We start from the raw sequence: 23965 nt of genomic DNA on the forward strand, positions 1-23965 counted from the left end.
ATACATGGAAAGCCCCAAAGAGGCAGGTCCTCCCATTATTCCTACTTTATGACAGACCCACGGAGGCTTAGATGACCCAGAAACAAGTCCCATGTCCAAGCCTACATGTCCACTGGCCTCATGGACCGCGAAGGAGAAAGTATACACTGTTGTTCTCTACAGAATTCTATAATCAGCTAGCTGACTCGCACCCTGTCATCGCTACATCACCCTCAAACCCCGAAGACAGTGAGCGCCTGGATGGAGTGGAACACTCCAATGCAGCCATTCGACAGGGCTGCTGTGATGTGGCGGCTTTGAGATAAAGCATGTTCACACAGCCTGTAACACAAACCTTTACCTTGGTAAGCTTACTATTTCCCAGTAACATGCAAAGCCAGCAACCCTACACCCAGCCCTCACCCCTCCCCACCCCTTGCTTACACCCCATTTCTCACTCACAACACCCTGACTCCAAGTGCAGACCAAGTTCTCCATCTGGTAGGGCCAGGGACAGCACACATGTCACAGGTGGCATGAGGACAGCGATGAAGATGACAGTCTTTTGTTTATATATATTATTCTTAACCGAAAATTGTTTTAGCATATTCTCCAAAACAACAAGATGACCTTTTTCTTTTTCCTTATTGGTGTTCCTAACACCCAATAAGTATCTAGAACTTAGATGCTCGATAAATGCTTACTGAATGAATACGTTTTTAAAAGATACTACCAACAACTGTACTGAAACACATCTCAGCTTCTTCAAATAGTGTAGATCAGGGGAAAAGAGAGAGAAAAGGCAACCACGATGTCTAGCTCATGCTTCTCATCCTGTGGTGTCTACCCAGTCACCTGGCGGACCTTAGAAACACAAACCGCTGAGCATCGCCCCCAGAGCTGCTGATCCGGGGCTCAAGAATCTGCATGTCAGACAAGAGTCCAAACGATGCCGAAGCTGGGGTCTGGGGACCACACGCTGAGAACCCCTGTCTTATAAGAACAAGGGCCTCCTGAAGTTTCACTGCTGACTGTATAACGGTGGCACATTTTAAAACCATTGACACCGTCTTCCTCTGGGTCAGAGGTTAGCCAGACGATGGAACGTGTGGAATGAAAACATGGCGTCTTGCCTACCGCAGGCTCTGCGCGCACGGGGCCGTCAGCCAGGGGGTGTCAATAAAAGGCCTGGAGACGAGAAGCCACGTGCGTGGTGATGGGACCACCAGCTCTCCACAGAGGCGCGGACATGCCGAGAGCCCCAGGGTGCTATCTGTCAGCTGCAAGACACGGGATGTCACTTAGAGGCCCCTCTGAGAACGGACACATTAAGTAACATGAAAGCCACACAGGTATCACACACACCCGGCCACACGTGCGCTTCCTTTTTAACGCCATTAGCAGCTCAGACGCGCTTCCGAAAGATCTGCTGAGCGCAAGCGACGGGTCACGTGCAAGGACCCCTGCGGCAGCGCCCGACTTCAAGAAGCTACTGAAAACGCGGAGATGATGGCACTGCATGGCGCCGGGAACGGCACGGGGCAGGGTGGCCGTGTCCCTGGGCAGTTTACTCAAATAACAAAGCAGCGCGTCAAAGAGAAACAGCGGTACTTGAAGTCCCTAAAGTCCGTGGCAGCAGGAGAACAAACGGTACTCGGTACGGACGCCTCCTGGGTGCAACGGCAGCATTCCCCGGAGACACGCAAACCGATTTCGGCAGCAATTACCGCACCTGAGCCAGACGCCCCTTATTCAATGGCCCAGACAAAACCGGCCTCTTCGGGGGAAATGAAAAGGCTGCGCTTCCACTTACGGCTTCAGAAGCGAGAAGCGCCAGGAGACGGCAGCCGCTGGACCGAGGCCCGCTTCCGCCTCCACGCAGCCGCGTGGCTCTGTGTCACTGAATTACGCGTCTGGTCCTCGGCTCCCTCCGGTGCAGAACGCAGGGTCTGGCTTTAGTGGCTCTCTCGGGGCTTATTAAGATCAGAAAATGAGGTCCCAGACGGTGGCGGCGGCGAATGCTGCACCCGCCCCTCCCGTGCGCGACACGAAATATACACACACGCAGGCAGCAGTCGTTCCCGGGACACGACGGAGCCCTGAATATCCAGTTTCTGACGAGGAACAGGAGGCAGAGACCGTGCACCGAGACGTGGGAGCCGAGGGAGCGCGGGAACCCTCCGCGCCTGAGCGGGCGCTCACGTGCCCTCCGCTTGCGGGGGCGGCAGGCCGGACCCCCACCCCGGGGCTGGGCCTACCTGCCAGCTCGCCTCAGCGCGGTCCCAGCCACACCGCCCGGAGCCTTTGGCCTCGAGCTGAGGGAGCAGGAGTCACCGCAGGGCGTCAGCACAGCCGCTGGCTTCCCTGCTAACAGGAGCCCATCCTGTCAGGCACGTGCCCCGAGCGCTGAGAGCGCATGCTCCCCTCCGCGCCCGCTTTCCCACAACCACCCGCTCCTGCTGTCAGGCACGTGCCCCGAGCGCTAAGAGCGCATGCTCCGCTCCGCGCGCTTTCCCACAACCACCCGCTCCGGCCCCCAGGTACCCAGAGCGCATGCTCCGCTCTGCGCGCTTTCCCACAACCACCCGCTCCTGCTGTCAGGCTCATGCCCCGAGCGCCCAGAGCGCATGCTCGGCTCCACGCAGCTTCCCACAACCACCCGGAACACAGAACGGCACAGAGATGGCTCCCACACGGAGCACTTTCGGTGCAACAACCAGAGAGAGACAGCGAGAGAGAGAGGCTGCAGAGAGAAGACTGCCCCTCGGGGGACTGTGGGAACCCTCTGGGGGCTGCCCCCTCCTCACAGGGTGGGCAGGGGCTCTATCCAGGTGCTCTGGCCTTCCTGAAAACTCGGTTCAGGATGCATCACAGGAGCCCATCTCCGACCGGACACAGGGAGCGAGCAGGACCAAGAGGTCATCCCATGCACCCAGCTCCCCACCCAGAGCCGCTCCTGCTCCCTGGACCGACGCCCCGGACGCCCTAGGCAGCCACTCCACTGCTACCTGCCTGTCAAAAGCACCCTGCACACACACACACCAGGGGCCAACCCAAGAAGAGAACAGAACAATCGTAAATAACTACATACCCGACATAGCCACACCTTAATATATAAAGCAGTTATTAATGGAAGTAAAGGGAGAAATCCACGGCAATACCGTAATAGTACAGAATTTTAATACACCGCTCACATCAAGGATAGATCATCCAGACAGAAAATTAATAAGGAAATTGTGGCCCTAAGTGGCACATTAGATAAGATTGACTTAATAGACATTTTTAGAACATTTCATCCAAAAACTGTAGAATACACATTTTCTTCAAGTGCACATGGAACATTCTCCAGGACAAATCTCATGTTAGGTCTCAAAACAAGCTTCAATTAATTCAAGATTTAAATCATATTCAGCATCTTTTCTGACCACAATGGCAAAAACTAGAAATCAGCTAATACAGGAAAAGTGGGAAAAAAAAATATATGGAGAGTAAACAAGCTACTAAACTAACGAATCAAAAAGGAAGTCAGACAAACAATCAAAAACTATCTTGAAACAAATAAAAATGGAAATACAACTTTTCAAAATTAATGGGATACAGCAGAAGTAGTTCCAAGAGAGAAGTTATAGGTATATAGTCCTACCTACAGAAATAAGAAAAATCTCAAGTAAACAATCAACTGTACACCTAAACGATCTAGAAAAAGAACAAATAAAATTCAAAGTAAATGGAAGGAAATGGTTAATATCAGAGCAGAAATAAAATAAAAATTTTAAAAACAATAGAAAAGAGTAATAAAACTAAGAGCTGCTTCTCTGACAGGATAAATAAAATAGATAAATCTTTAGCCAAACTCATTAGAAATAAAAGACAGCACAAATGAATAAAATCATAAATGAAAGAGGAGAAATTACAACTGATACCACAGAAATACAAAGAATCATTAAATAATACTATGAAAAATTATATACAACAAATTTGACAATATAAAAAAATAAATTTCTAGAAGTATATAACCTTCTAAGACTGAACCAGGAAGAAAAAGAAAATGTAAACAGATCAATTACTAGCAATGAACCTGAAGCAGTAATCATCAAAAACAACCAGCTCAGCCAGCTTTATTTGTGAAACAAGGAAACAAAGACTTACTTCTAAAAAAAACACAAAAACAAAAACAAAAACCTTTCAACAAATAAAAGCCCGAGATCAGATGGCTCCACAAATGAATTCTACCAAACATTCAAAGAAGAATTAATACCTATCCTTCTTACACTGTTTCAAATATTAAAGAGAAAGGAATTCTTCCAAACTCATTTTACAAAGCAAGCAGTACCCTGGTACCAAAACCAGATAAGGACATTACAGAAAAGAAAATTACTGGCCAAAACATTAAATGACCATAGATGCAAAAAATTCTGAACAAAATGTTAGCAAACTGGATTCAGCAATACATTTAACATATATACCACAAGCAAAAGGAATTCAACCCAGGATGCAAGGATAATTCAACATCTGTAAATCAGTCAATATGATACATCACATTAGCAAAATAAAGGAGGATAAAAACCATGTAATCATGTCAATAGATGCAGAAAAAGCACTGGACAAATTCAACATCCTTTTATGATCAAAAAAATACTGTAAAAGTGAGTACAGAAGAAACATATGTCAACATAATAAAGGCCATATATGACAAAACCCCAGCTAACATCATACTCAGTGGTGAAAAGCTGACAGCCTTTCTCCTAAGGTCAGAATTAAGACAAGCATGCCCACTTTCCCCATTTCTATTCAACATGGTATCGAAATTCCTAGCCACAGCAATCAGAAAAAGCAAAGAAATAAAAGGCACCCAAACTGAAAAAAAAGAAGTAAAATTCTCATTATTTGCAGATGACATTACACTGTACATAGAAAACCCTAAAGGTGCCGCACACGCACACACACACACACACACACACACACGCCCCTATTAGAATAAATGACTTTAGTGAAGCTCTAGGATAATCAATATACAGAAATCTGTTGCATTATTACACACCAATAATAAATGATCAAAAGAGGATATTAAGAAAACAACCCCACTTACAACTGCATCAAAAGTATAAAATACCTAGGATTAAACTTAATTAGAAAGGAGAAAGACCTGTACTCTGAAAACTATAACACCCTGAAGAAAGAAATTAAACAAGACACAAAGAAATGAAAGAATACATCTAGGTATGGATTGGGAAGGTCAATATTGTTAAAATGGCCTTACTACCTAAAATAACATACAGATTGAATACAATCCCTATCAAAATACCAAAGGTATTCTCAGAATTAAATCCTAAAATTAACATGAAACCACAAGAGATCCTGAATAGCCAAAGAAATGTTGAGAAAGAAAGTGAGAGATACCACGCTCCCTGATAGCAAAGCTACAATCATCAAAACAGCATGGTACTGGCGTAAAAACAGATATAGACCAATGGGACAGAATAAAGAGCCCAGAAATAAATCCTCACTTATATGGCCAATGAATTTATGACAAAGGAAGTAAGGATATATACAACAGGGAAAAGAAAGTCTCTTCAATGACTGGTGTTGGCAAAACCAGATAGATATGCAAAAAATGAAATTGGACAACTAGCTTACACCATATACAAAAATAAACTCAAAATGGATTAAAGACTTAAATGTTAGACCTGAAACCATAAAACTCCTAGAAGAAAACATAGATAGTAAAGTCTTTGACATCACTCTTAGAGATATCTTCTTGGCTATATGTCCTCAAGCAAGGGAAACAAAAGAAAAAATAAATGGTACTACATCAAACTAAAAAGTTTTGCGCAGTGAAAAAAACCATCAAAAAATGAAAATACAACCTACTAATGGGAGAAGATACTCGCAAATAATACATCCAATAAAAGGTTAATATTCAAACTATATGAAGAGCTCATACAACTTAACACACATACAAACTAAAAATGAGCAGAGGATTTGAACACACATTTTTCCCAGGAGGACATACAAATGGCCAACAGACATATAAAAAGATGCTTAGCATCACTAATCAGGAAAATGCAAATCAAAACCACAAAGTGATATCACCTCACACCTGCCAGAATGGCTATCATCAAAGTCAACAAATAACATCTTGATGAGGATGTGGACAAAGGGAACCCTTGTGCACTGTTGGTGGGATTGTAAATTGGTGCAGCCACTATAGAAAGTAGAGATTCCTCAAAAAATTAAAGATAAGAGCTTCTATAAGATCTAGCAATTCCACTTCTGGGTATTTATCCAAAGAAAACAAATGTACTAATTTAAAAAGATACATGCACCCCTATGTTCATTGCAGCATTACTAGTAATAGCCAAGATATGGAAGCAATCTAGATGTCCATCAATAGATGAATGAATAAAAACGGGTACATATATACAGCAAAGTATTATTGGCAATAAAAAGGAATGAAATCTCGCCATTTGCACCGACATGGTTGGACCTAGAGGGTATTGTGCTGAGTGAAATAAATCAGACAGAGTAAAACAAATCCTGTATTATCTCATGTGAAATTTAAAAATAAAAACATAAATGAATAAACAGAAACAGACTCATAAACATAGTGAACAAGCTGGTGTTTGCCAAAGGGGAGAGGGTGAGTGGATGGGAATAAAAAATATATAAATTTTTTTAAGTAAAATTAAAAACTGTAATTGCTGGTGACATTTTTAAAATTGATTTGAGAAAGAGAGAGACAGAGGAAGGGAGAGAGAGAAAAAAGAGAGAAACACTGACTTGTTTTTCCACTTATCTATGCATCATTGGTTGATTCTTCTATGTGCCCTGACAAGGGATCAAACCTACGACCTTGCCAGGGACGATGCTCTAGCCAGCTGAGCTACCAGGCCAGGGAGCTGATGAAATTTTTTTTTAAAGATTTTTAAAAATTCAATGTTCCTTAAGGAAGTTAAGCAAAAGAGAATTTAAGAACAGGAAAGGAAAAAATTTGCTTTTAGCCAAGTCCTACTACTGGAATAATTCTGGCTCCAAGATCTGAAGGCAAAAAATAAAACTGAAGGTCACATTGCCATTGCTGGCCAGCCAGGTCTTGACCTTGGGTTGCCACTTTTCAACATGTCAGGAATACAGGTTCTCTCCAGCGCTCCGGCGACAAACACTCTGGGACGTGTCTCTTGAGACACAGGAGCAGCTCCTTCACAGAAACACAGTCTCTGATTCCTCTTCTTACCAGCTTCAGAGGCTTTCCTATTTCTCTTTTTCAAAAGCAAAAGGCATTGGCCAATCTATGTTTAGAAATGCACACAAAAAACCAAGAAATAAATTCATATGTGGAAGGACAGGAACGCTAGTCTCAAAAGCCAGGCAAACTTCCATTTCTATATGCCTATGGAGACAATAAAACTAAGAAGGAGTGAAAACCTGCTGGCAGCCATCGCTAAGCCCCTCTCGCCGCCTTGTGCTGAAAGGTTTACGCAGCGACCGCGCCAGCTCGCTCCGTTCTAGAACAGGGGTCTCTCTGTGCCTGCCTGGAACCGTCCCTGCATTCGGAGAGAACCATCCACTTCTGTTTTCACTTCATTACAATGACAATGGCTACTTCACTTTTCAAGTTATTACCTGCTTCTGACAGAGAAGGAAAACTCTGACTCCAAAAAACCTCCGCTGCCTTGCGGCATACCTCTTCAGGGGAAAGGCTAAGGGAGTAAACCCCGACAGAAAATCCGGAGCCGGAGTCCCTAAGGCGGTTTGACGTTGTAGTCAACACCGGCAACTCCTGCGGCGCACCTGAAGCCAAGCTGTATTGACTCCGTCTTTCCCTTGGGCCCTTGAGCTGCGAAGAGAGGGGGGGTCTGCTGCATGGGCAACAGCAGACCCTCCATATCACCCCGCCCAGGCTCTGTAGCTTCAGCTTCACTGGAGAGGACACTCCAGCGTCATCGCAAGATGTCGATTCAACATGGGAGGAGACAGATACCGTGTCACTCCCGAGTCGGACTGCACAGCCATTCTCGGCGGTGCAGATACTCTTAAGAAGCTACACCATCGTCTCTCGAGACGGACGGCTGCCGACGACGACGACCTGCTTCTGAGAAGCTGATAACAATGACAAGTGTGGTAAACCAAGACGAGAGTCATTTAAATGCAAGTTCTATGAAAAAATTCCTAATTACTGTTTCAGTAACCTCTACTACGTAATACCTAATAGGACCCACACTCTCCACCCCAGGCCTCTGCTCCGGTCACCTGTGACCTCCGCCCTCGCCCTCCAAAGCCCCTGGTTCTGCTTCCAGCTACTGCTGCTGTGATGTGGAAGGTCCTTCCTTCCATCTGCCCAGCTAACTGTCTAACCCCCCCGTAGCTTTGTGGCTCAAACACTACGTCCTCTGCGCCCCTAATTTGAATAAACGTTGCTTTCTAAGCACACCGAGCTCTTTAGCTTCAGGGTCTCTGTGCCTTATGCCTGAGTCTCTGGGGACTGCTATGTGTTTCTCCCCCCCTAACCCCGCCCCGGGAAGGTGGGCCCCTCAGGCAGGGCCATGCCACTCTGCCCCCCTCTCAGCCCAGAGCACTGACTGCAGACAGTCGACTGCTCCATGATTAGGAGCCCTGCACAAAAAGCACCTCCTGTCCTCGCTTTACGCAGGCACTGTGTTTACTCCGGAGCTGACAGAATGAAAGTGTTGTGACTGAGCGACTGCCAGCTCTACTATTGCACCGACGTGAGTGCTCCGAGCCGCGCATCGGGAGCCACTAAAAATAGCTGCATAGTTGTTAATGACATGAAATCAAGGTCTCCGACTTACCGATAACTGACAAATTCAGATGGTACAAGCGTATACAGAATGTGATCTCATTTTTGCATAATATCTGCGTATGTGTTGGTGTACGCATGTCTGCACGTGTTACCTGTATGTTTATCTACGCCCAGAAAACAGACTGGAAGGCAGTGCACCAAAATATTCACAGCAGTCATTAGTGGGTGCGGTATGTGGGGTAATTCCTATTTTCTTCTTTGTACTTTTCTGGATTTTCCCCAAAATATTTACCACGAGCATACACCCCTTTGGAACCAGAGAAAAATAGTAGCCTTTATTCTATTTTATTTTCCTTGAGAGGCACAGAGAGGTGACCCAGAGTTGCGTGTCAGACATCACCTTCATCGCTTCTCGGCCTTTTGGCTAAGATCAAGTGTAGACATCACTTTCAACAGAAGACCAACTACTGAACACGTAACTTTGCGGTGCCCGATCACGACGTGTGGGGAGAAGCCACGGGCAGTTCTGGTTAAGAACCAGGAATTTAGATTTTCATCACAAACATTCTATTACCTCTCCCTGTGAACTGCATCATGAGAGTCTGGAGCTCTTTTGGGTCACACTGCTGAGACCAAGGGGAACGAAGGAGCTTGTCTCCTGTTTCAGAGCCAAGCCAACCTCCCTGGGCAGCCACCGTTCCTACTGGGCCCAGCAGGGCACGCCCGCTCCCAAGGGGCTCTCAGTCAATGCCGCTCACCATTTACATTCCAACGATGTAAAATGACGGATACTTTTAATACAAGGGACCTGTCATTTATTTATTAGCTGGGGACAGGCGCTGCAGCGAAGAAGGATGCATTATAAATCAACTCCTATCTCAGCCATTAAAAATTAATACAGTTCATAATGGAGAACGTCAGTAATTTCTTTATTACAGCAGAGTGTAATTTTTTTTTCTTTTCTTCCAGGTTTTGTTTTTACTTCCTCCCTCCCCTCAGAATATTGTTTTTTCTAATAATTGGCTGGGCATAAATTACCCCAGGGAAGGGTATAGGGAAATACGGCCGTGCAGACAGAGGTGGAAATGCAGGAAGGGAATAGAAGCTCTGGAAAAAAGACCACTGACCAGTTTCCCCTCAGAAACACTGTCTTATTGTACCTCCCGTTTTTGCCTCAGGGAGGCTCATTTATAACATCCCTCATCTGTTTCTGGCCCACCCTGTGCCAAAAAATGGAAAGAATTTTAGGTCCCTGACAAGCTAGAGAGAAAGAAATATACATGGTGAATAATTTGAGGTGTGTTAGGAGGTGTCTATGCTATCTACCGACGGCTGCTTCCTCAGAGAGGGACCTCCACTAGCTTTTCTATTGTGTCCAGATTAACTTGACATTCACCAAAAGAGACCAGGAGCCCCTCACACAGCTCCCCCTCAGGCCTGGGGTTCGAGGATGCCAAGCAGACCAGGTGATGCGTGAACATGCCAACAGGCTGACAGCCCAACCCCCAGGGAGGCTTCCCTTTGATTCTTCCCCTGGGCGGATGCTCCCGGAGAACACAAAGCGTGGACTTAGGAAGGGGACAGCTTCTGAACTCCCTGACTTCAGAAGAAGAACCCAGACTTTGTGTGTCTCCATCCACATTAGCAATACTGAGGAGTTCACAGTGGATGGGTCAACCAAGATGACCCTCCCAAGACCCCTGCCAAGGGGTGTACGTGAAGGAGGAGGGGACCTTCCCGCAGCTGCCCACACTCCCTTCTGTGGAGCTGTCCTGGCTCCCGGGGGCCTTGGTGAGGGGGGCAGCCTGAGCCCAGTCCAGGCACGGATGTCTCTGTCAAACTAGCCACGACTGAGCTGATGCTCCCAAGTAACAAATCCTCACAAATCCCCAAGCACGTATTTAAAATCTATTTTCAGAATTACACTGAGCATGATTCAACCAATCAATGAGCCATTAAAAGTTTAGTCCCAACACTTCTTTATTACCAGTGACGTCAGAGCTGCCCGACTCGGCAGAATCCAATGGGACGAGTTGCTACGTCACCAGCAGTTCTCGGTCTGGGAAGCAAAGCTCACACAGCGCCCGGTGAGAACCCCAGCGGGCCGCAGTCTGGGGGACCAGTTAAGCTCCACACCCACCAGGGAGAGGATAAAAGGAGGCCTGGCCAAGACAGAGGCCAACTCGGCTCCCAAGACTTGCGCCCTCCTCCCCCTCCTGTGCCCATCGCTAGTGGGGCCCCTTCTGCGAGTCCTGCCCGCAGGCCTCTAACCCTCTCAGGGACCCCGTGGGCTGCAGTGCAGAGGTGGCTGCCTGCACAGGAGCCGTGAGGGGCTGCTTCCTGCGGACCCAAGGGGGGCATCATGGCTCACCGACGCTACCACGCTACCATCTGCTGAGAGAGGCAGCCCGGCCTCGGGAAGGGGCATGTTCCTGAACCCGAGTGTCAATCCTGGCTCCGCCGCTGACTGGCGGGAGACCCTGGACAAGTACTTTAACTTCTCGGAGTCCTCGTTTCCTAGTCTGCAAACGGGATCACGATACTTGCATTCCAGGAGGATCTGATAGAGAGAGACAGACCGAACTAGAGGAAGAGAGGGCGGTGGGCTCTGTCATGGCACAGTTTTGTCATTTGTGAGCTGTGAGACTACGGCAATGGTTTTTCCTCCCCGTGACTCAGTTTCCTTTATCTGTGAAATGGGAACATCGTGGCACCTACCTCCTAGGGCTTTTGGAAGGTTAAACAATCTATTCATTTAAACTGTACTTAATGCCCAACAGTAAACACTACGCCAGGTAAGATTTTATTATTATTTTGACGTTCTTAAAGTTCAGAGCCTGGCCCTTCGTAGGCGTTCAGTCAAGGTTATTTCTCTTCTCTTCACTACCCACTCTCCCGCTACTGCTGCTCCACCAGCCCTGGCTCACACCTACTCTCTAGAAACTCCGCTCCCAGAGGGCCACTCAGCCCCTCCCAGAGCTCACACAGCTTGTTCAACCAAGATAATCAGATCCAGCTAAAACCACATGAAGAAACGTCTCTTTGCTTGGGCGTGTAAGTATAGCCTTGAAAATTAGCAGGACAATTTACCAGACAGAACAGCAAGGACGAAACCACAAATTACCAGCTTGCTCTCTCTAAGAGGAGAAAAACGAGGAGTAAAATTTACATGACATCAATGTTCTCATTTTCCTCCTACCACCTCTGCCCCACGAGGCCTCTGCTTACTCCTAGAAGAGCAGAAGGCCGAATGAATGGGTGAGCATATGTGTTCACCTTGGAGAAGAACTGGGAGGACAGGTGCTATCATTTCTAAGAGCCGTTTTGCCTTTCTTCCTTGCGAACAAACCCTGATTCTCTGGAGGCATGCACTCCTCTCCAGGTGGCCGTGTGCCTCCGGGGAAGTGAGTTCCAACTCAAACCCAGGGGAAGATCTAGATGAGCCTAGGCAGCTTGTACCATTTTCTTTATGGGTGACTGGTTTAGGAATAAACACATGTCATAATTCTGGCCAATGGCACGGGAGGGAAAGGCTGCTGGGGTCTTGGGAAAAGGTTTCCCAATTTCAGTCAACCCACAAGAAGAGACAACTCTGTGCTAACCCTGGTCCAACTGTTTGGTTGTAAGGCCTGGAGCTGGTGCAACCATTTTGTAGGGGAACTACCCCGGTGGTCAGACAAAACGCAGAGGCAGAAGCAAGAGAATCAGAGACAAGTAGAACCAGAGTCCTCGTGTATCTCACCAGGAACCTTCCCTCGCTGTTTACTCGCATCTAATGTTTTGAGTCGAAAGGATCCTACCTGATACAATCAGTTTCCAGAACATGACATGCACAAATGTGAACCCAGCCATGTGCCCCAATATGAAAAGACCCTTTTATCTGTACATGTGCGTCTGGAAGTCCCATGTGTGAGTGTGCTGAGAAGGAATGAAGGGGCTGTGCACTCACGTGTGAGAACAGGCAAAAAGGAAGTCACTCGAGCAGGTGGGCATTTAAACCCTAGCTACAGAGGGGACCGTATGGGCACAGACATACAAGTAGCTCAGTGTGAGGCACTTGGCAGGTATGCAGGGAGCAGGGGAGCCTGCAGTCACTGCAGTTTCAACAAATGATGTTTGCTGACAAGGGGGAGGGTAAAACAAAGAGCAAAGAACAAACAAAACGACCCCACCACGAAGGCCTCTGCCAAGCCCACAGCTTTCCAATCTCGTTAACCCAAAAGGAAATTGGCCTGAGCCCTCTGCTCATCAACATCCATCATTTCCTGACAACCAACATATTACAGTCGCGACTCCTAAGAGCGTCTCCGCGGCTGTGGATCTGGGTGACAAAACGCTCTTTCCTAGAGCTGGGAGAAAGAAGTTGTTGGAAGGAGGGATTCTTCTCTCTTCAGAAATAACTGCAAGCTTTGGAAACCTCTATTTTTGACACATCAAGCTTTTCCCCAACGGCACGTTTGAATCAGGATCTGTACCGACCGCTGTAGAAAGAGTGTCGTCCAGTGTGCACGCCACTTTCACAAGCTAGCACAGCCCTTTCCAATTCTTTGCCAATTCCCTCAAAAAAAAAAAAAAAAAAAATGCACCAGTTGAGGTGGGACCACCCCCCACACATTTCACTTTCTTTTCTAACCGAAGTTTCGGCTCCCTCTCTACTGGCCAGACCCTGCCCGGGCCCACTCCATGTATTCTATTCTTGAAACATGGAGGTGCTCTGTCTTCCACACACGGTTTGGAAACAGTGGCCAGGGAGACAGCAGCTTGCATCTTGAATGGCGCATTTCCCCTTAGAACAGCTCCCTGAGGTTCCCATCGTAAGCGGCAGATCTGCCCGGAGACAAGGAATGCAGTGAAAATTTGGCCATCTGGCCATGACCGGCCTCTCCAGACCTGGGCTTTAGAAGCGTTAGAGGCACCTATAAGAGCTTCTAGGCAGCAAAAAACAGACAAACCCCCTGATCCCTCTGAAAGAAGGGCACTTAGTGCTCTGCCAGAAATCGTGAGGAATGTCACCATGCCAGCTTTTGGCATTCCCATGGAGAAAACAGCCACTTCCTGTCCCTCCCAGAGGCTTGGAAGAAATGTGGCAGTGCCTGTGCCAACCGGGTTCAGGCCCATCTGGGTACCCTGTCGGAGGGCAATGTCTGCTGGGGGGCAAAAACCAGAACCCAGACCCCAGAACAGCCCGAGGGTGACCCACCGAACAACTGAGCCCACAGAGATGCTAACAGGTTTACCTCAAAAGCCAGACTCAGTGGCTCAATAAACTTGGGAGATGCTGCAGACTCAAGTCCTCTCTTGCAAATTTGCAATGACCTTTACCATTAAAGGCTCTCAAAATTCCACAGTAAAAAAAAAACCTTATTCAATCCAGTTTTTCCCCAACTTATCTGACCGCGGAACATCATTTTTGAGAAATGCCTATTTACAACCCTCGGAGAACCATTTGGGAAGCCCTGCGGTAAAGCGGCTGGGAGAGCATGAAAGCACAGTTGAACTCCAGGCTTCGTGACGAAGAGGTGAGTGGAACTTGGGTGTTGACAGTAACTGACCACTAAGTATACAGCACAGAGGGAACGAAGGCCTCCGGCCTCCCTGGCACATCTCCCCCCAGAGCGTGACTCCTGTGCTCATTCATAGGAAATGGAAACAATGACCGTTTTCTCCTGGAAAAGGGCTTCTACAGAGAATACCAATAGGGACCAACACTAACATAGCTCCCTGCAGTCTCCAATCTGCCCATAAAAGAGGTATCTGTCTCCTTGGAGACATGGGCGGTAACCCCAGCCTCTCCCTCACCCTGTGTTCTCAGCTCCTCTGTGAGAAGTGGGTGGTTTAGCCCATGGATGGGATGGGCAAAGCCTGCCACCCACCATCACATGTCTCTTCAGGGCAGACCCAGCGCCAACAAGGGGGAACCTCCTCTGCATGTGTCAGCTTCCAGGGGGCCCCTAGCTTCCTGACTTGTAAAAGATGAGGCAGACCATGACCCTTCCTGCAACTCCTGTCTGTGCGTTCCAAATTCAAGACTTGGTAGAGGCATCAAGATGCCCATTTTGGCTATAAAGTCCATGCCAACTCCCAAAGTGTAGCAATAAAGCCCAACTTTTGATTCCTATGGTGTTTATCCGCTGGTTCAGAATTACCCCCCTCCAAATACAGCCTGGATGCCTGAATGCCACTGAAGGAGAAAGTAAAGAATCTCTGGGGAACCTTGAGTCGCAATGCGTCTGTGGCAGGGACCTAATGCCTCCACCCCTTGAAGACAAGACTGAGGCCAAAACGTGCCAAGACAACAAGCAGCCCTTCCGCTTCTAGGGCTCTGGGCAGGAAACAAAGGAGCCACTCCACATTGATCGGGGTGCAACCTCCTCTGGATTCATGTCCCACCACAAAATGACATTATTCCAGGCTGGCTGGGGTCTCAGCATTTTGTCACCTCCTCCACCATGAAGCACATGTTTATCCCCAAAGAACTTCTTTTAGACCGATTGCTGTGTATTTACAGTGAGCATAATTATACCTCGTTACTTAATTAGCATGACTGCGTGCAGCTACCAACTTTGAGTATGTGGTTATGGCAGAAAGTGCAGAGCAGGCGAGGTCACGACCTCCACCGGGAAGGCAGGTCACCTTGGCTCAGGGAGATGGACATGAGTCAGTCCCTTTGGACTAGCTGGTTACAGCTCCAAAGTGCATGCTCAAAATGTGCACCTTTTCAGATAATTTGGGGGAAATGGCATCATTTGGATTTTTTTCTCTCCCTGGGATGGAGGGAAAAAATGACAAAGTACTATGCTTGGATTATGCCGGATCCTGGGGCCTGGGAGTCAGCACCAGCAGAAGTTAATGTCTAGGGGCTGAGACCCTCAGGACAAACTCACGCACGCGGGCCCAGGACTTACTGGCTTGGCTCCCAAGACATCCCATTCTGGCACCATTGGCTCTCTCTAGAGAGAACAGAAACTGGTAAGATGCCTAAGTAATCTTTTCCTCCTTGGACCCACCAAGTCTAGCATCACAAGATTCTCAGGGGTCTGCTACTGTTCTAATTGGATCTAAAAATGGCATGAAGAAAAACCCAAGGGGAACAATCCTAATTTATGCTCATTAAAAATGCTGCATGAAAGACTGCCCGGCAAGCAGGGCCTGGAGATAGCCAACCAGTGAAAAAGGCCAAGGCAGACCAGCACTGCTATCTTCACCAAGGTCCCACCCACAGGTCCCCAGAAGGGGACCCACCAAAGTTGAAGCCGCAGAAGGAAGGAGGGGGTGCATCAGAACGCCCACCCCACATCAGCCCTCGGCTCTCTGTGTCACATGCAGCCCAGCCTGCCCCCTAAATCAATCACACGGAGCAAACAGCGTCCCCATAGGCCAGCCTCCTCTCTTCAGCCGCAGGCACTCTCAGAGGGGGGTTCCCAGGCCGGCCCTGTCCCCGGGCCCCCTCCTTCCACCAGGCAAGTCCATCAGGCTTCTGCCGCAGGGAACCACTGACAGTTTATCTGCAGCAGCAGCGGCAGGGGTCCCCGTCTCCCATACGAAGGAGCCCACATTCTCGACTTCATCTCCAAGTCCATTATGCCGAACTGAGCGGCTGGGAATAAACACCCATCATTGCCCCACGCTCAGCGATGTCTGTTAGCCGGGAGATGACAGAAATCTCTATCACGCCGATGCACTATTACTCCCGCATTATGCACAGGGGACTCTGTGCTCACATCACGGCTGGGCAACTGGCCGTGGCTCTTCCAGAAAAGGCAAACTCCATGGCCAATTGGCCCAGAAGAGGAGGCGGAGACAAGCCACTCGCTCCCTCCTGACGGAGGAGCCACAGGTCCTGGCTACAGGGACACAATCCACAGACCGAGCAGTCCCAGCTCTGGTGACCTCTGTGCAGGCCCTTGCCGTGTAAGCTGGCCTGCTGGGGGCCGCACCACGCAGCTGCCCTGGGGAAAGGGTGAAACCAGGCCCTCCAAACCGCTGCAGTACAGCCAAGGATGGGTAAGGAAGCGGGGGTCCTCCACTCTCTCCCACGGGAGCTGGAGGGAACCGACACAGGTCGGGTGCTGACAGCCCCATGCAAGCGAGGGCCTGGGAGGGAGGTGCCGAGGCAGAGCCTCCGGGTCAGCTGGCGAGGACGAGGGGCAGAGTCAGGGGCGCAGCGTGCAGAGACTCGTGGGGAAGACAGAACCAGCGCGGGAGGCCTGGAAAGCCAGGGGCAGCCTGAAAATGACACGTGGGGAAAGAGAAGGCATTAGCGAGGCCTTAGGGACCCCGAAAGAGATGCCCGCAAAGATGAGGGCCAGCAGGGGCCTGGGTCGGTGCCATGGAGAAGCGGAAGGATGAGCTGTGAGGGGATGAGCACACTGGTCCATAAGTCAGGGGCCAGTTTTGTCGTGGATGTGGCAATGGGCCTCTGACCAAAGACAAGTTAGAAGCAAAGCACGTTCACTATTAGTCTCTGTGGATGTCCGACAAGAACAATGCAGTCATCATTTGCCGATATAGTTTAGAACACAAGAGAAGGTTTTAACAAACACACACGTGAACATAGGCAAACGTGTGTAACACACACACACACTCCGGAAAGCATGGTAAGGTGACAGGTGTGCACTAAAGACGGCCAGGAGACCCCTGGACAGGAGCTGATTGGCGGAGGCCAGGCGCACGTGAAATCTAAAGAACCTGACTTGGTCCGGCCTCTTGGGAAGACAGTTTGGTGGTTTCTTACAAAGCTAAACATACTCATGCCACATGACGCAGTGATCATGCACCTGTTCATGCAAATGAGTTGAGGACATGTCCATGCAAAACCTGCACAATGAAACACCAGAGGAGATTCTAAAAAAATGTGAAATGTCAGCCCCATGCTTGGTCCAGACGGGACCATCAGTGCGAATCGAGGACCTTTCCCCTGCCAGGGACACCTCTAGAGAGCCTGGGCCGCGGGGTGAAGACAGGCGTCATCTGACACACAGCTAGTTGGTATCATCTCTGACCCAAGTCCCCTGCTGTGTTTTCTACAAAAAACAAAGACTTGTGACACAGAGTGACTTGCTGGAATAAGCTTCAAGTCAGGCTTGGGAAACAAGGCACGCACATTTGAGAAGTCACAGGATAACCTAAGATTTGACTCAAAGTCATTCACGACGAGCGCATGGCATTCACTGCAAGGCATGGACTCCCAGGAGGGAAAGTCACTTCCTTGGTGTGGGCCCAGAAACGGGCTGCAAAGGAGCCGGATGTGGAGTGAAGAATAACGTGCAGAAAGGAAGCAAAGCGTGTGGGGGCAACGGCGGGCGGAGGGGCGGGCTGGAGGTGGGACCAGAGCCCTGGAAAGAAGCAGCTAGGGATAAAGGTGGGTGAATCACCCGCAGACAAGTCAAAATAGGAAACAGGAGGGTCCATGAGCGGCCCCGAGGGAGCACAGGGCACCACATCAGCGCGGGTTGGCAGTAAGCCTCTGAGGGCAGGCACCACATACTTCTTGTTATCTGTTGTGGCCAGAGCCTACAAGAAGGCCTGACAGAAGCCCTCAATAAATACGTACTGAACAGATGAGAGGGAGAAGAAGCAGCACAATGTGGGGCGCTCAGGTGCGAACAAAGGGAAGGTACCCAGAGGGACGTGGTCACCTTGTGCGAAGAGACCAGGGACGAAGAACGCAGGGGTTCCTGGGGAAATGGGAAGCGAGCGGGCTGCAGGGCAGGTCCCCCAGTACAAGCGGCCTCACTCAGCTCTTTCAGAACCCCTGGGAAGGCAGAACACCCTCGGAACAAGGCAATGTCAAGTGCAGAGCGCTTGCTGGGGGCGTGGGCGAGAGGACGCAAGCACCTGATAAGGGAGCGTGCCCGCTGATCTCCCAACAGCCTTGCAGCCTGACATGCTATGAAAACCCTGTGGGCCCGATGGAGGGCAGACGGGAAGTGAGGAGCCGGGAGAGGGGCCGCATTCCAATCGCACCGCTCGGGACAGACACACGTGTAGGGAAGGAAAAGCGTTTCTGTGCTAAACGCATCTACGGGGGCACGTGAGGAGATGAGCCCAAGGTGAGGTGGCACTACGTCCTTGAGATTTCTTCCCACACCACACGTTCCTGTGTCTTGCTTTTAGTGAGGCGACACTGGTAGTACGGTATTATGTCAGTTTCGGTGGGCAACGTAAGAATCCGGTATTTGTCCACCCGACACAGCGATCACCACAGTAAGTCTAGTTACTGTCTGACGCCAGGCAATGGGTCCTTCACCCATTTCACCCAAACCCACACCCGCTCCCCTCTGGGGGCCACCAATCTCAGACGGGAGAGCCCCTGGGGGGCCCACACACGGACCCACAGGATGGGCATCTCTCCTCCCTCAGCCCCCCGCAAGGAGGGGTCTGGCCTTACCTACAGGGCCACAGACGTCCTCTGCTTGTTTATCTGCCAGGGTGCGTGTGGCTTTATTTATGACAGTGTCTCATCGCAGACGAGGGTGGGCCTTGGAGTCCCTTCCCTGGACTGATGAAGCCTTTGTAATCACAGACCTGCTGCCTCTCGGCCCGTAAATCTCAAGGAGCAGAGGGGAGTGCCCCCCCACCCCCCAGTCTACTGCAGGCAGTCCTGGACAAGGGGGGGATGGGGATCCGCCAAATCCAGTGACAAGGCTCCTCCCGCACAGTGTCTGCCAGAGCCACACGTTTTCCGAAAACAATTACGAGTCACCACTGCCTACTGACAGGACAAAACGTACCACTTCCCTGAAAAGGCCACGTCCCTCGTATCCGAGGGTCTGGCGATCTAAAGCCGTCTCATGAATTTCCTCCCATAAGGTTAGGCCTCCCCCCACTCCAAGTCTGCGTCCATAAGCCTGCTTGCCCTCAGCTCCAGGCCCCGCTCTTCCTCACACAGACGCCCTGTCCTGACCCTCGGAACGGACCCTGGATCACGTACCAGAAGAGCCGCAGAAGGGAGGCTTTCCTTCCCCCCGGTTTCTCTGGGCAAAAACTCCCCTCCTGGGTGCCGGGTGCTGGGTGCTGGCATCAAAGGAGACTCGGATCCCACAGCTGCCCCAGGGCTCCCATTTAATCCCGTGACCCAGAGGGAACTTGGAAGCTCCTCTCCCACGCACCCGATTCGCCCCGTTGGGCAGCTGTGCCGATAGCCGGGTATCGGGAGCGCACACAAGTGCAGGCATGACCCAGGACCCATGGCGCTCACGAAGGGACATACAGTCCGTCCTCAGTGCCCCTGGAGTCTGTATGTGCGAACTCACCTTCTCACTGAAAGTTACATGTGACCCAACACCGCCACTGGTGGCACTCCCACGGTTCCCAGTTGAGACTGGACAAGCCGCCTTGTGTTGGTCTTCACACAGAAAACGAGTGTTCTTCCTGTGGTCCCGCTTACTGCCACTTCTGTTTTTGCATCTCTGTGCTCTTTGTGGGTGACTTCTCTGTGTGGCACGGCCCCCGGGCACAGTGCTGAAGTGCCGGCTGACGCTCCTAAGAGCAAGAAGCCGACGTGCCTCACAGAGAAAGTGGGGGTGTCAGGTAAGACGCACGTGTTCGATAAGCTTCGCTCGGGCCCCAGTCATAGCCCTGCGGACCCTGAATGCAGTGTTACTGAGTCCGCCATCGCTGTTAAATGCGATGCCTTTACGCGGCAGCAATCAGAAAACAGTCGTGCGTTGGTCAGCTGATGAAAACATGACCAGAGGCTGGCAGGAACCTGACCCTGAACTTCCCCTAGGAGCAGTGGTTCAGCATTCACTAATTCAGTGTTCACAGAGACTTTCTAGAACATAACTACCACGAATAATGAGAATCAGTTGTACGCTCCACACACCAATGCCTAAGTCTCTGTTCAAATACGCCAACCCGACACCAGCTTGGCCTATGCTACAACAGCAGAAGGCTTTCCTCCCAGCTGCAGGCGGTCAGCCCAGGGTGAGCCTGACGTGAGGCAAGAGCTTTAGCCAGAGCAGAAGCGCTCTTGGCACTGTGCCCCCAACTCTGTATCTGAAGCACAGGTATCTTCATTCCCCTGCCTGGAACCCAGGGGGTCCCTCTTCTAACTGACACTGGCAGGGGTGTCCAATAAACCCTGACACAGATTCTGGAGGTCACTCAACGTTGGGAAGCAATGGATGGTCTTACTCTGACTCACACCCAGCCCCTGCCACTTGGTAACCCCCTCACTACAATCAGAACCTGGGAACCAGAAGCAAAGACCGACAGGGTCAAGTGCCCACTCTGCTGTAAGATGGACCGCGGGAGCAGTGACAGTTCTGAGAGCCCCCAAGAGTGCGGCCCAAGCGCGGAGAGTCAGCTGGTGAGAGCGAGACCGGATGTCCTGCTACCTAGGCTGACCTGAGGACCAGCGAGAGATGGAGAGAGCCGACTGGCAGGAGCCAAGGGGTAGAGAAGGGAACCCACAGACCCCCAGAACCTCATTTTTCCTGTCCTATAACGAGGTCTTAACCTAGCCCGCCTCTCTGTCCCTTCCAGCTCTAAGGCAGTCTCCAGGGGCCTCTGTGCTCCCTCCTGAAGTAGCTGACTTTGGGGGCGGGGCAGGAGAGTGGGAGGGCAGGGGTGTGCGCTGCGATTGCAGGGCCCAGACTGAACGTGCGGACATAGCAAGGGGAACTCCTGCGCATTGGAGAGCCAAGCCCCAGAGGCCCAAGAGCTGGGAGAGGCCCTCGCAGAGCTCAGCAGAAGTACAGAGGGGCTGGGACCGACAGAAGGGGCAAGATAAGGATGAAACAGGTGCCCTGAGCCCTCCAATCTGAGCGAGGTACCTGCAGTGCGGAGGTGCGGGGTCCCGGCACTGCAGCCGTGATCGGAGTCTCAGAACGTGACAGTTTGGGGCACTGGAGGGGCAGCTACAGAGATGTCCCCATTCAAATGGTGCCAACTGTCCATCATTCCCTTCCCCTCTCATGGAGGCTTGTGGGAGGGTCTGATGACCTCAGGGGCTGTCGTATGGACAGAATCGGGCTGTATTTCCTAAATACATGGGTCAGGTCTGCAGACAAGACCAGCCTTGTGTGTGACCTGCCTCAGTGGGAGCACCCTTGCGTGTAGGGCTGGGCCTCCTGCCTCCAGGATGCTCCCGGGACTCTGCTCCCAGGGAGTCCTCTCGCCCAGGCTAGTCTTCAAGTTTTAAGACAAAGAGGGAGGGACTCTTAGAGAGCAGGAGGTTAGCAGGTAGTAGGTCACCCCAGAAGGTTCCAGAACCCCAGCTAAAGAGCCTATCGCCACACCACCCTCCCCTCCCCAGAAGGGACAACATTCTACTTCAGTACTCACATGTGTCTGGGTTGTGGCAGTTGTGTCCCTGGCGGAAGTACTGGGGGTTCTCGATGACCGGGATGCGGGTCATGCCGATAACCACGGTGTCGGGCCCGGCGTCCAGCGAGGAGGGCGTGGTGATGCCGTGGTTGATATGGTGCAGCGGGCTGGCCGAGTCCTCCTCCCCACTGATGACAGCCACAGGACCTACACACACCACGAGAGACACAGGAGCTGGTGACGTCACATCTGCCAGTGCCCACTATTTCACCACCATATTTTCCTCAGGACCAAATCCATTGCGAGAATATCCCCGAATGCCTGGACTCCGAAATCAGAGACCCAAACTCTACTTCTCTTTCAGGAGAGAAAAATCTACCACAGGCCACCATAAAAATAAAAGAGTGAGCTGAAAGGACTATGAGATAAGTTATTTTCACTTTCCCCAAATCCAAATCAGTTCAAAATAGTAAGCTTTTAATACGTTTCTTTGCTTAAATAGCAAAAATAAGATTTAAAAATTAGAGAGAAAAAAAGACGTAGCAGGAGTTTGCACACTGTCCCTCCTCCCTCTGGGGACTTGAAGAGCTGCCAATGTTGAGCCCCACCCCAAAGACTCTGATTGCACTGGTCCCGGGGTGCAAGCCGGGCACCTGCACAGAAGGGCTCTCACATGCGTCCCATAGACACCCGAGATCAAGAACCTGTGACTGGGGCCTTGGCACCTCAGAGCCTTTGCAGAGGGGCCATCAGATACTCGTGTGGCATAACTTTCACTGGACTCTGCTGTCAACTGTCCCTGCCCATTGGGAGACAAGCCCACTGTGGGGCTCGGTCCAGCCGGAGCCGGCTTTCACGAGGGACAGTAATCAGGACGCATCACTATTAGCCCAATGGCATCTGAGCCCGCTGTCCCCCACTTGAAAGACCTATGCCGCCCGATGGCTTCAAAGAACATTTGCATCTTCACCCACCCGACACCACCATTTTCTAACCCAAAGAAGAAACCTGGTGAATAAGGTGATTTACAAACTCGGCTGACAAAGATATTTAATGTGGGGTCTTGGTGGAGCAATGATTCTGTTCGGCGGTGTGGTTCTCCCGTGCATGCAAACAAAAGGCCTCTAAAGTAAATAGCTGTGACTGTGTGTGGCTTCATACAGCTGGCGTCTTAAATGGCTGCTTTGTAAGACGCATGGTCCCAAGACAAAGTGCCTGCTGTGATCTGGTTTTGCAGCCTGAACAATATTTCCGCTGCAGAAATCCATTACCTCGTCCTGAAGTTTATGAGGAGAATACTTCTCATCAAATAGCGAGGTGAAGCATCAATGAGGCAGAACTAAATGGAAGGCTGGCACATGCAAACGGAGGACCCGGAATTCCATTCCGTCAGCACAGACAGGCTTATTCCAATCCCTGACAAATGTCTCTCCGTGGAAGAGTGGCCCAAATACTCACAGCGATCCCTCGCCCTGCAGAAGAGGCCTGTTCCTGAAAACACCTTGCAGACTCTGAGAAACTTCAGAGGGATTTCCCGCTGAACACAGGAAGCTGAGCACTGGCCTTCACCCTCCTCCTCTCCCCAAATGCCACTCAAGTATGAAGGGGTATTTGTGCACAAGGAGAAGGAAGAGGGGTATTTCAGCAACATTTGGAAGGTGAGAAGCCACAGGAGAAAGCTCGCGTCCGAGGAGGACGCTCCTGGAGCAGGGCCAGCGGGACTGCCGGGAGCACCTACAGGAAGTCAGGAGCACTGGTGAGGCCCAGGGCTAGGAGGAAGGCTGGGCTGAGTCTTAGGGCCGTGACCTCGCCCCTATCCAGCCAGAGCTGGCGGTTTCTTCCCAGAGAAACTGAAGCGCAAAGGCTCAGAGAACGGCCTGGGTAAAGTGTGAAGCTGGACCTAGAACAGAAACCAGGACTAACACTGCCTACCCGCCCACCCCGCCCCCAGGC

The 23965-nt window shown here is 50.4% G+C and overlaps 1 protein-coding gene across 1 annotated transcript in view; it reads right to left on the reverse strand.

The window, feature by feature from the left end:
- LOC149992061 (NT-3 growth factor receptor) overlaps window positions 1-23965 on the reverse strand; it is a 133306-nt gene that overhangs the window by 94725 nt on the left and 14616 nt on the right. Inside the window, exon 2 of the mRNA XM_090263827.1 lies at window positions 22031-22219. Coding sequence (XP_090119953.1) covers window positions 22031-22219 — 189 coding nt within the window. The remainder of the gene's footprint in view (window positions 1-22030; window positions 22220-23965) is intronic.

Source organism: Furipterus horrens, unplaced genomic scaffold (assembly GCF_987537825.1).
Source record: "Furipterus horrens unplaced genomic scaffold, mFurHor1.1.pri manual_scaffold_16, whole genome shotgun sequence".
Taxonomy (NCBI): Eukaryota; Metazoa; Chordata; class Mammalia; order Chiroptera; family Furipteridae; genus Furipterus; species Furipterus horrens.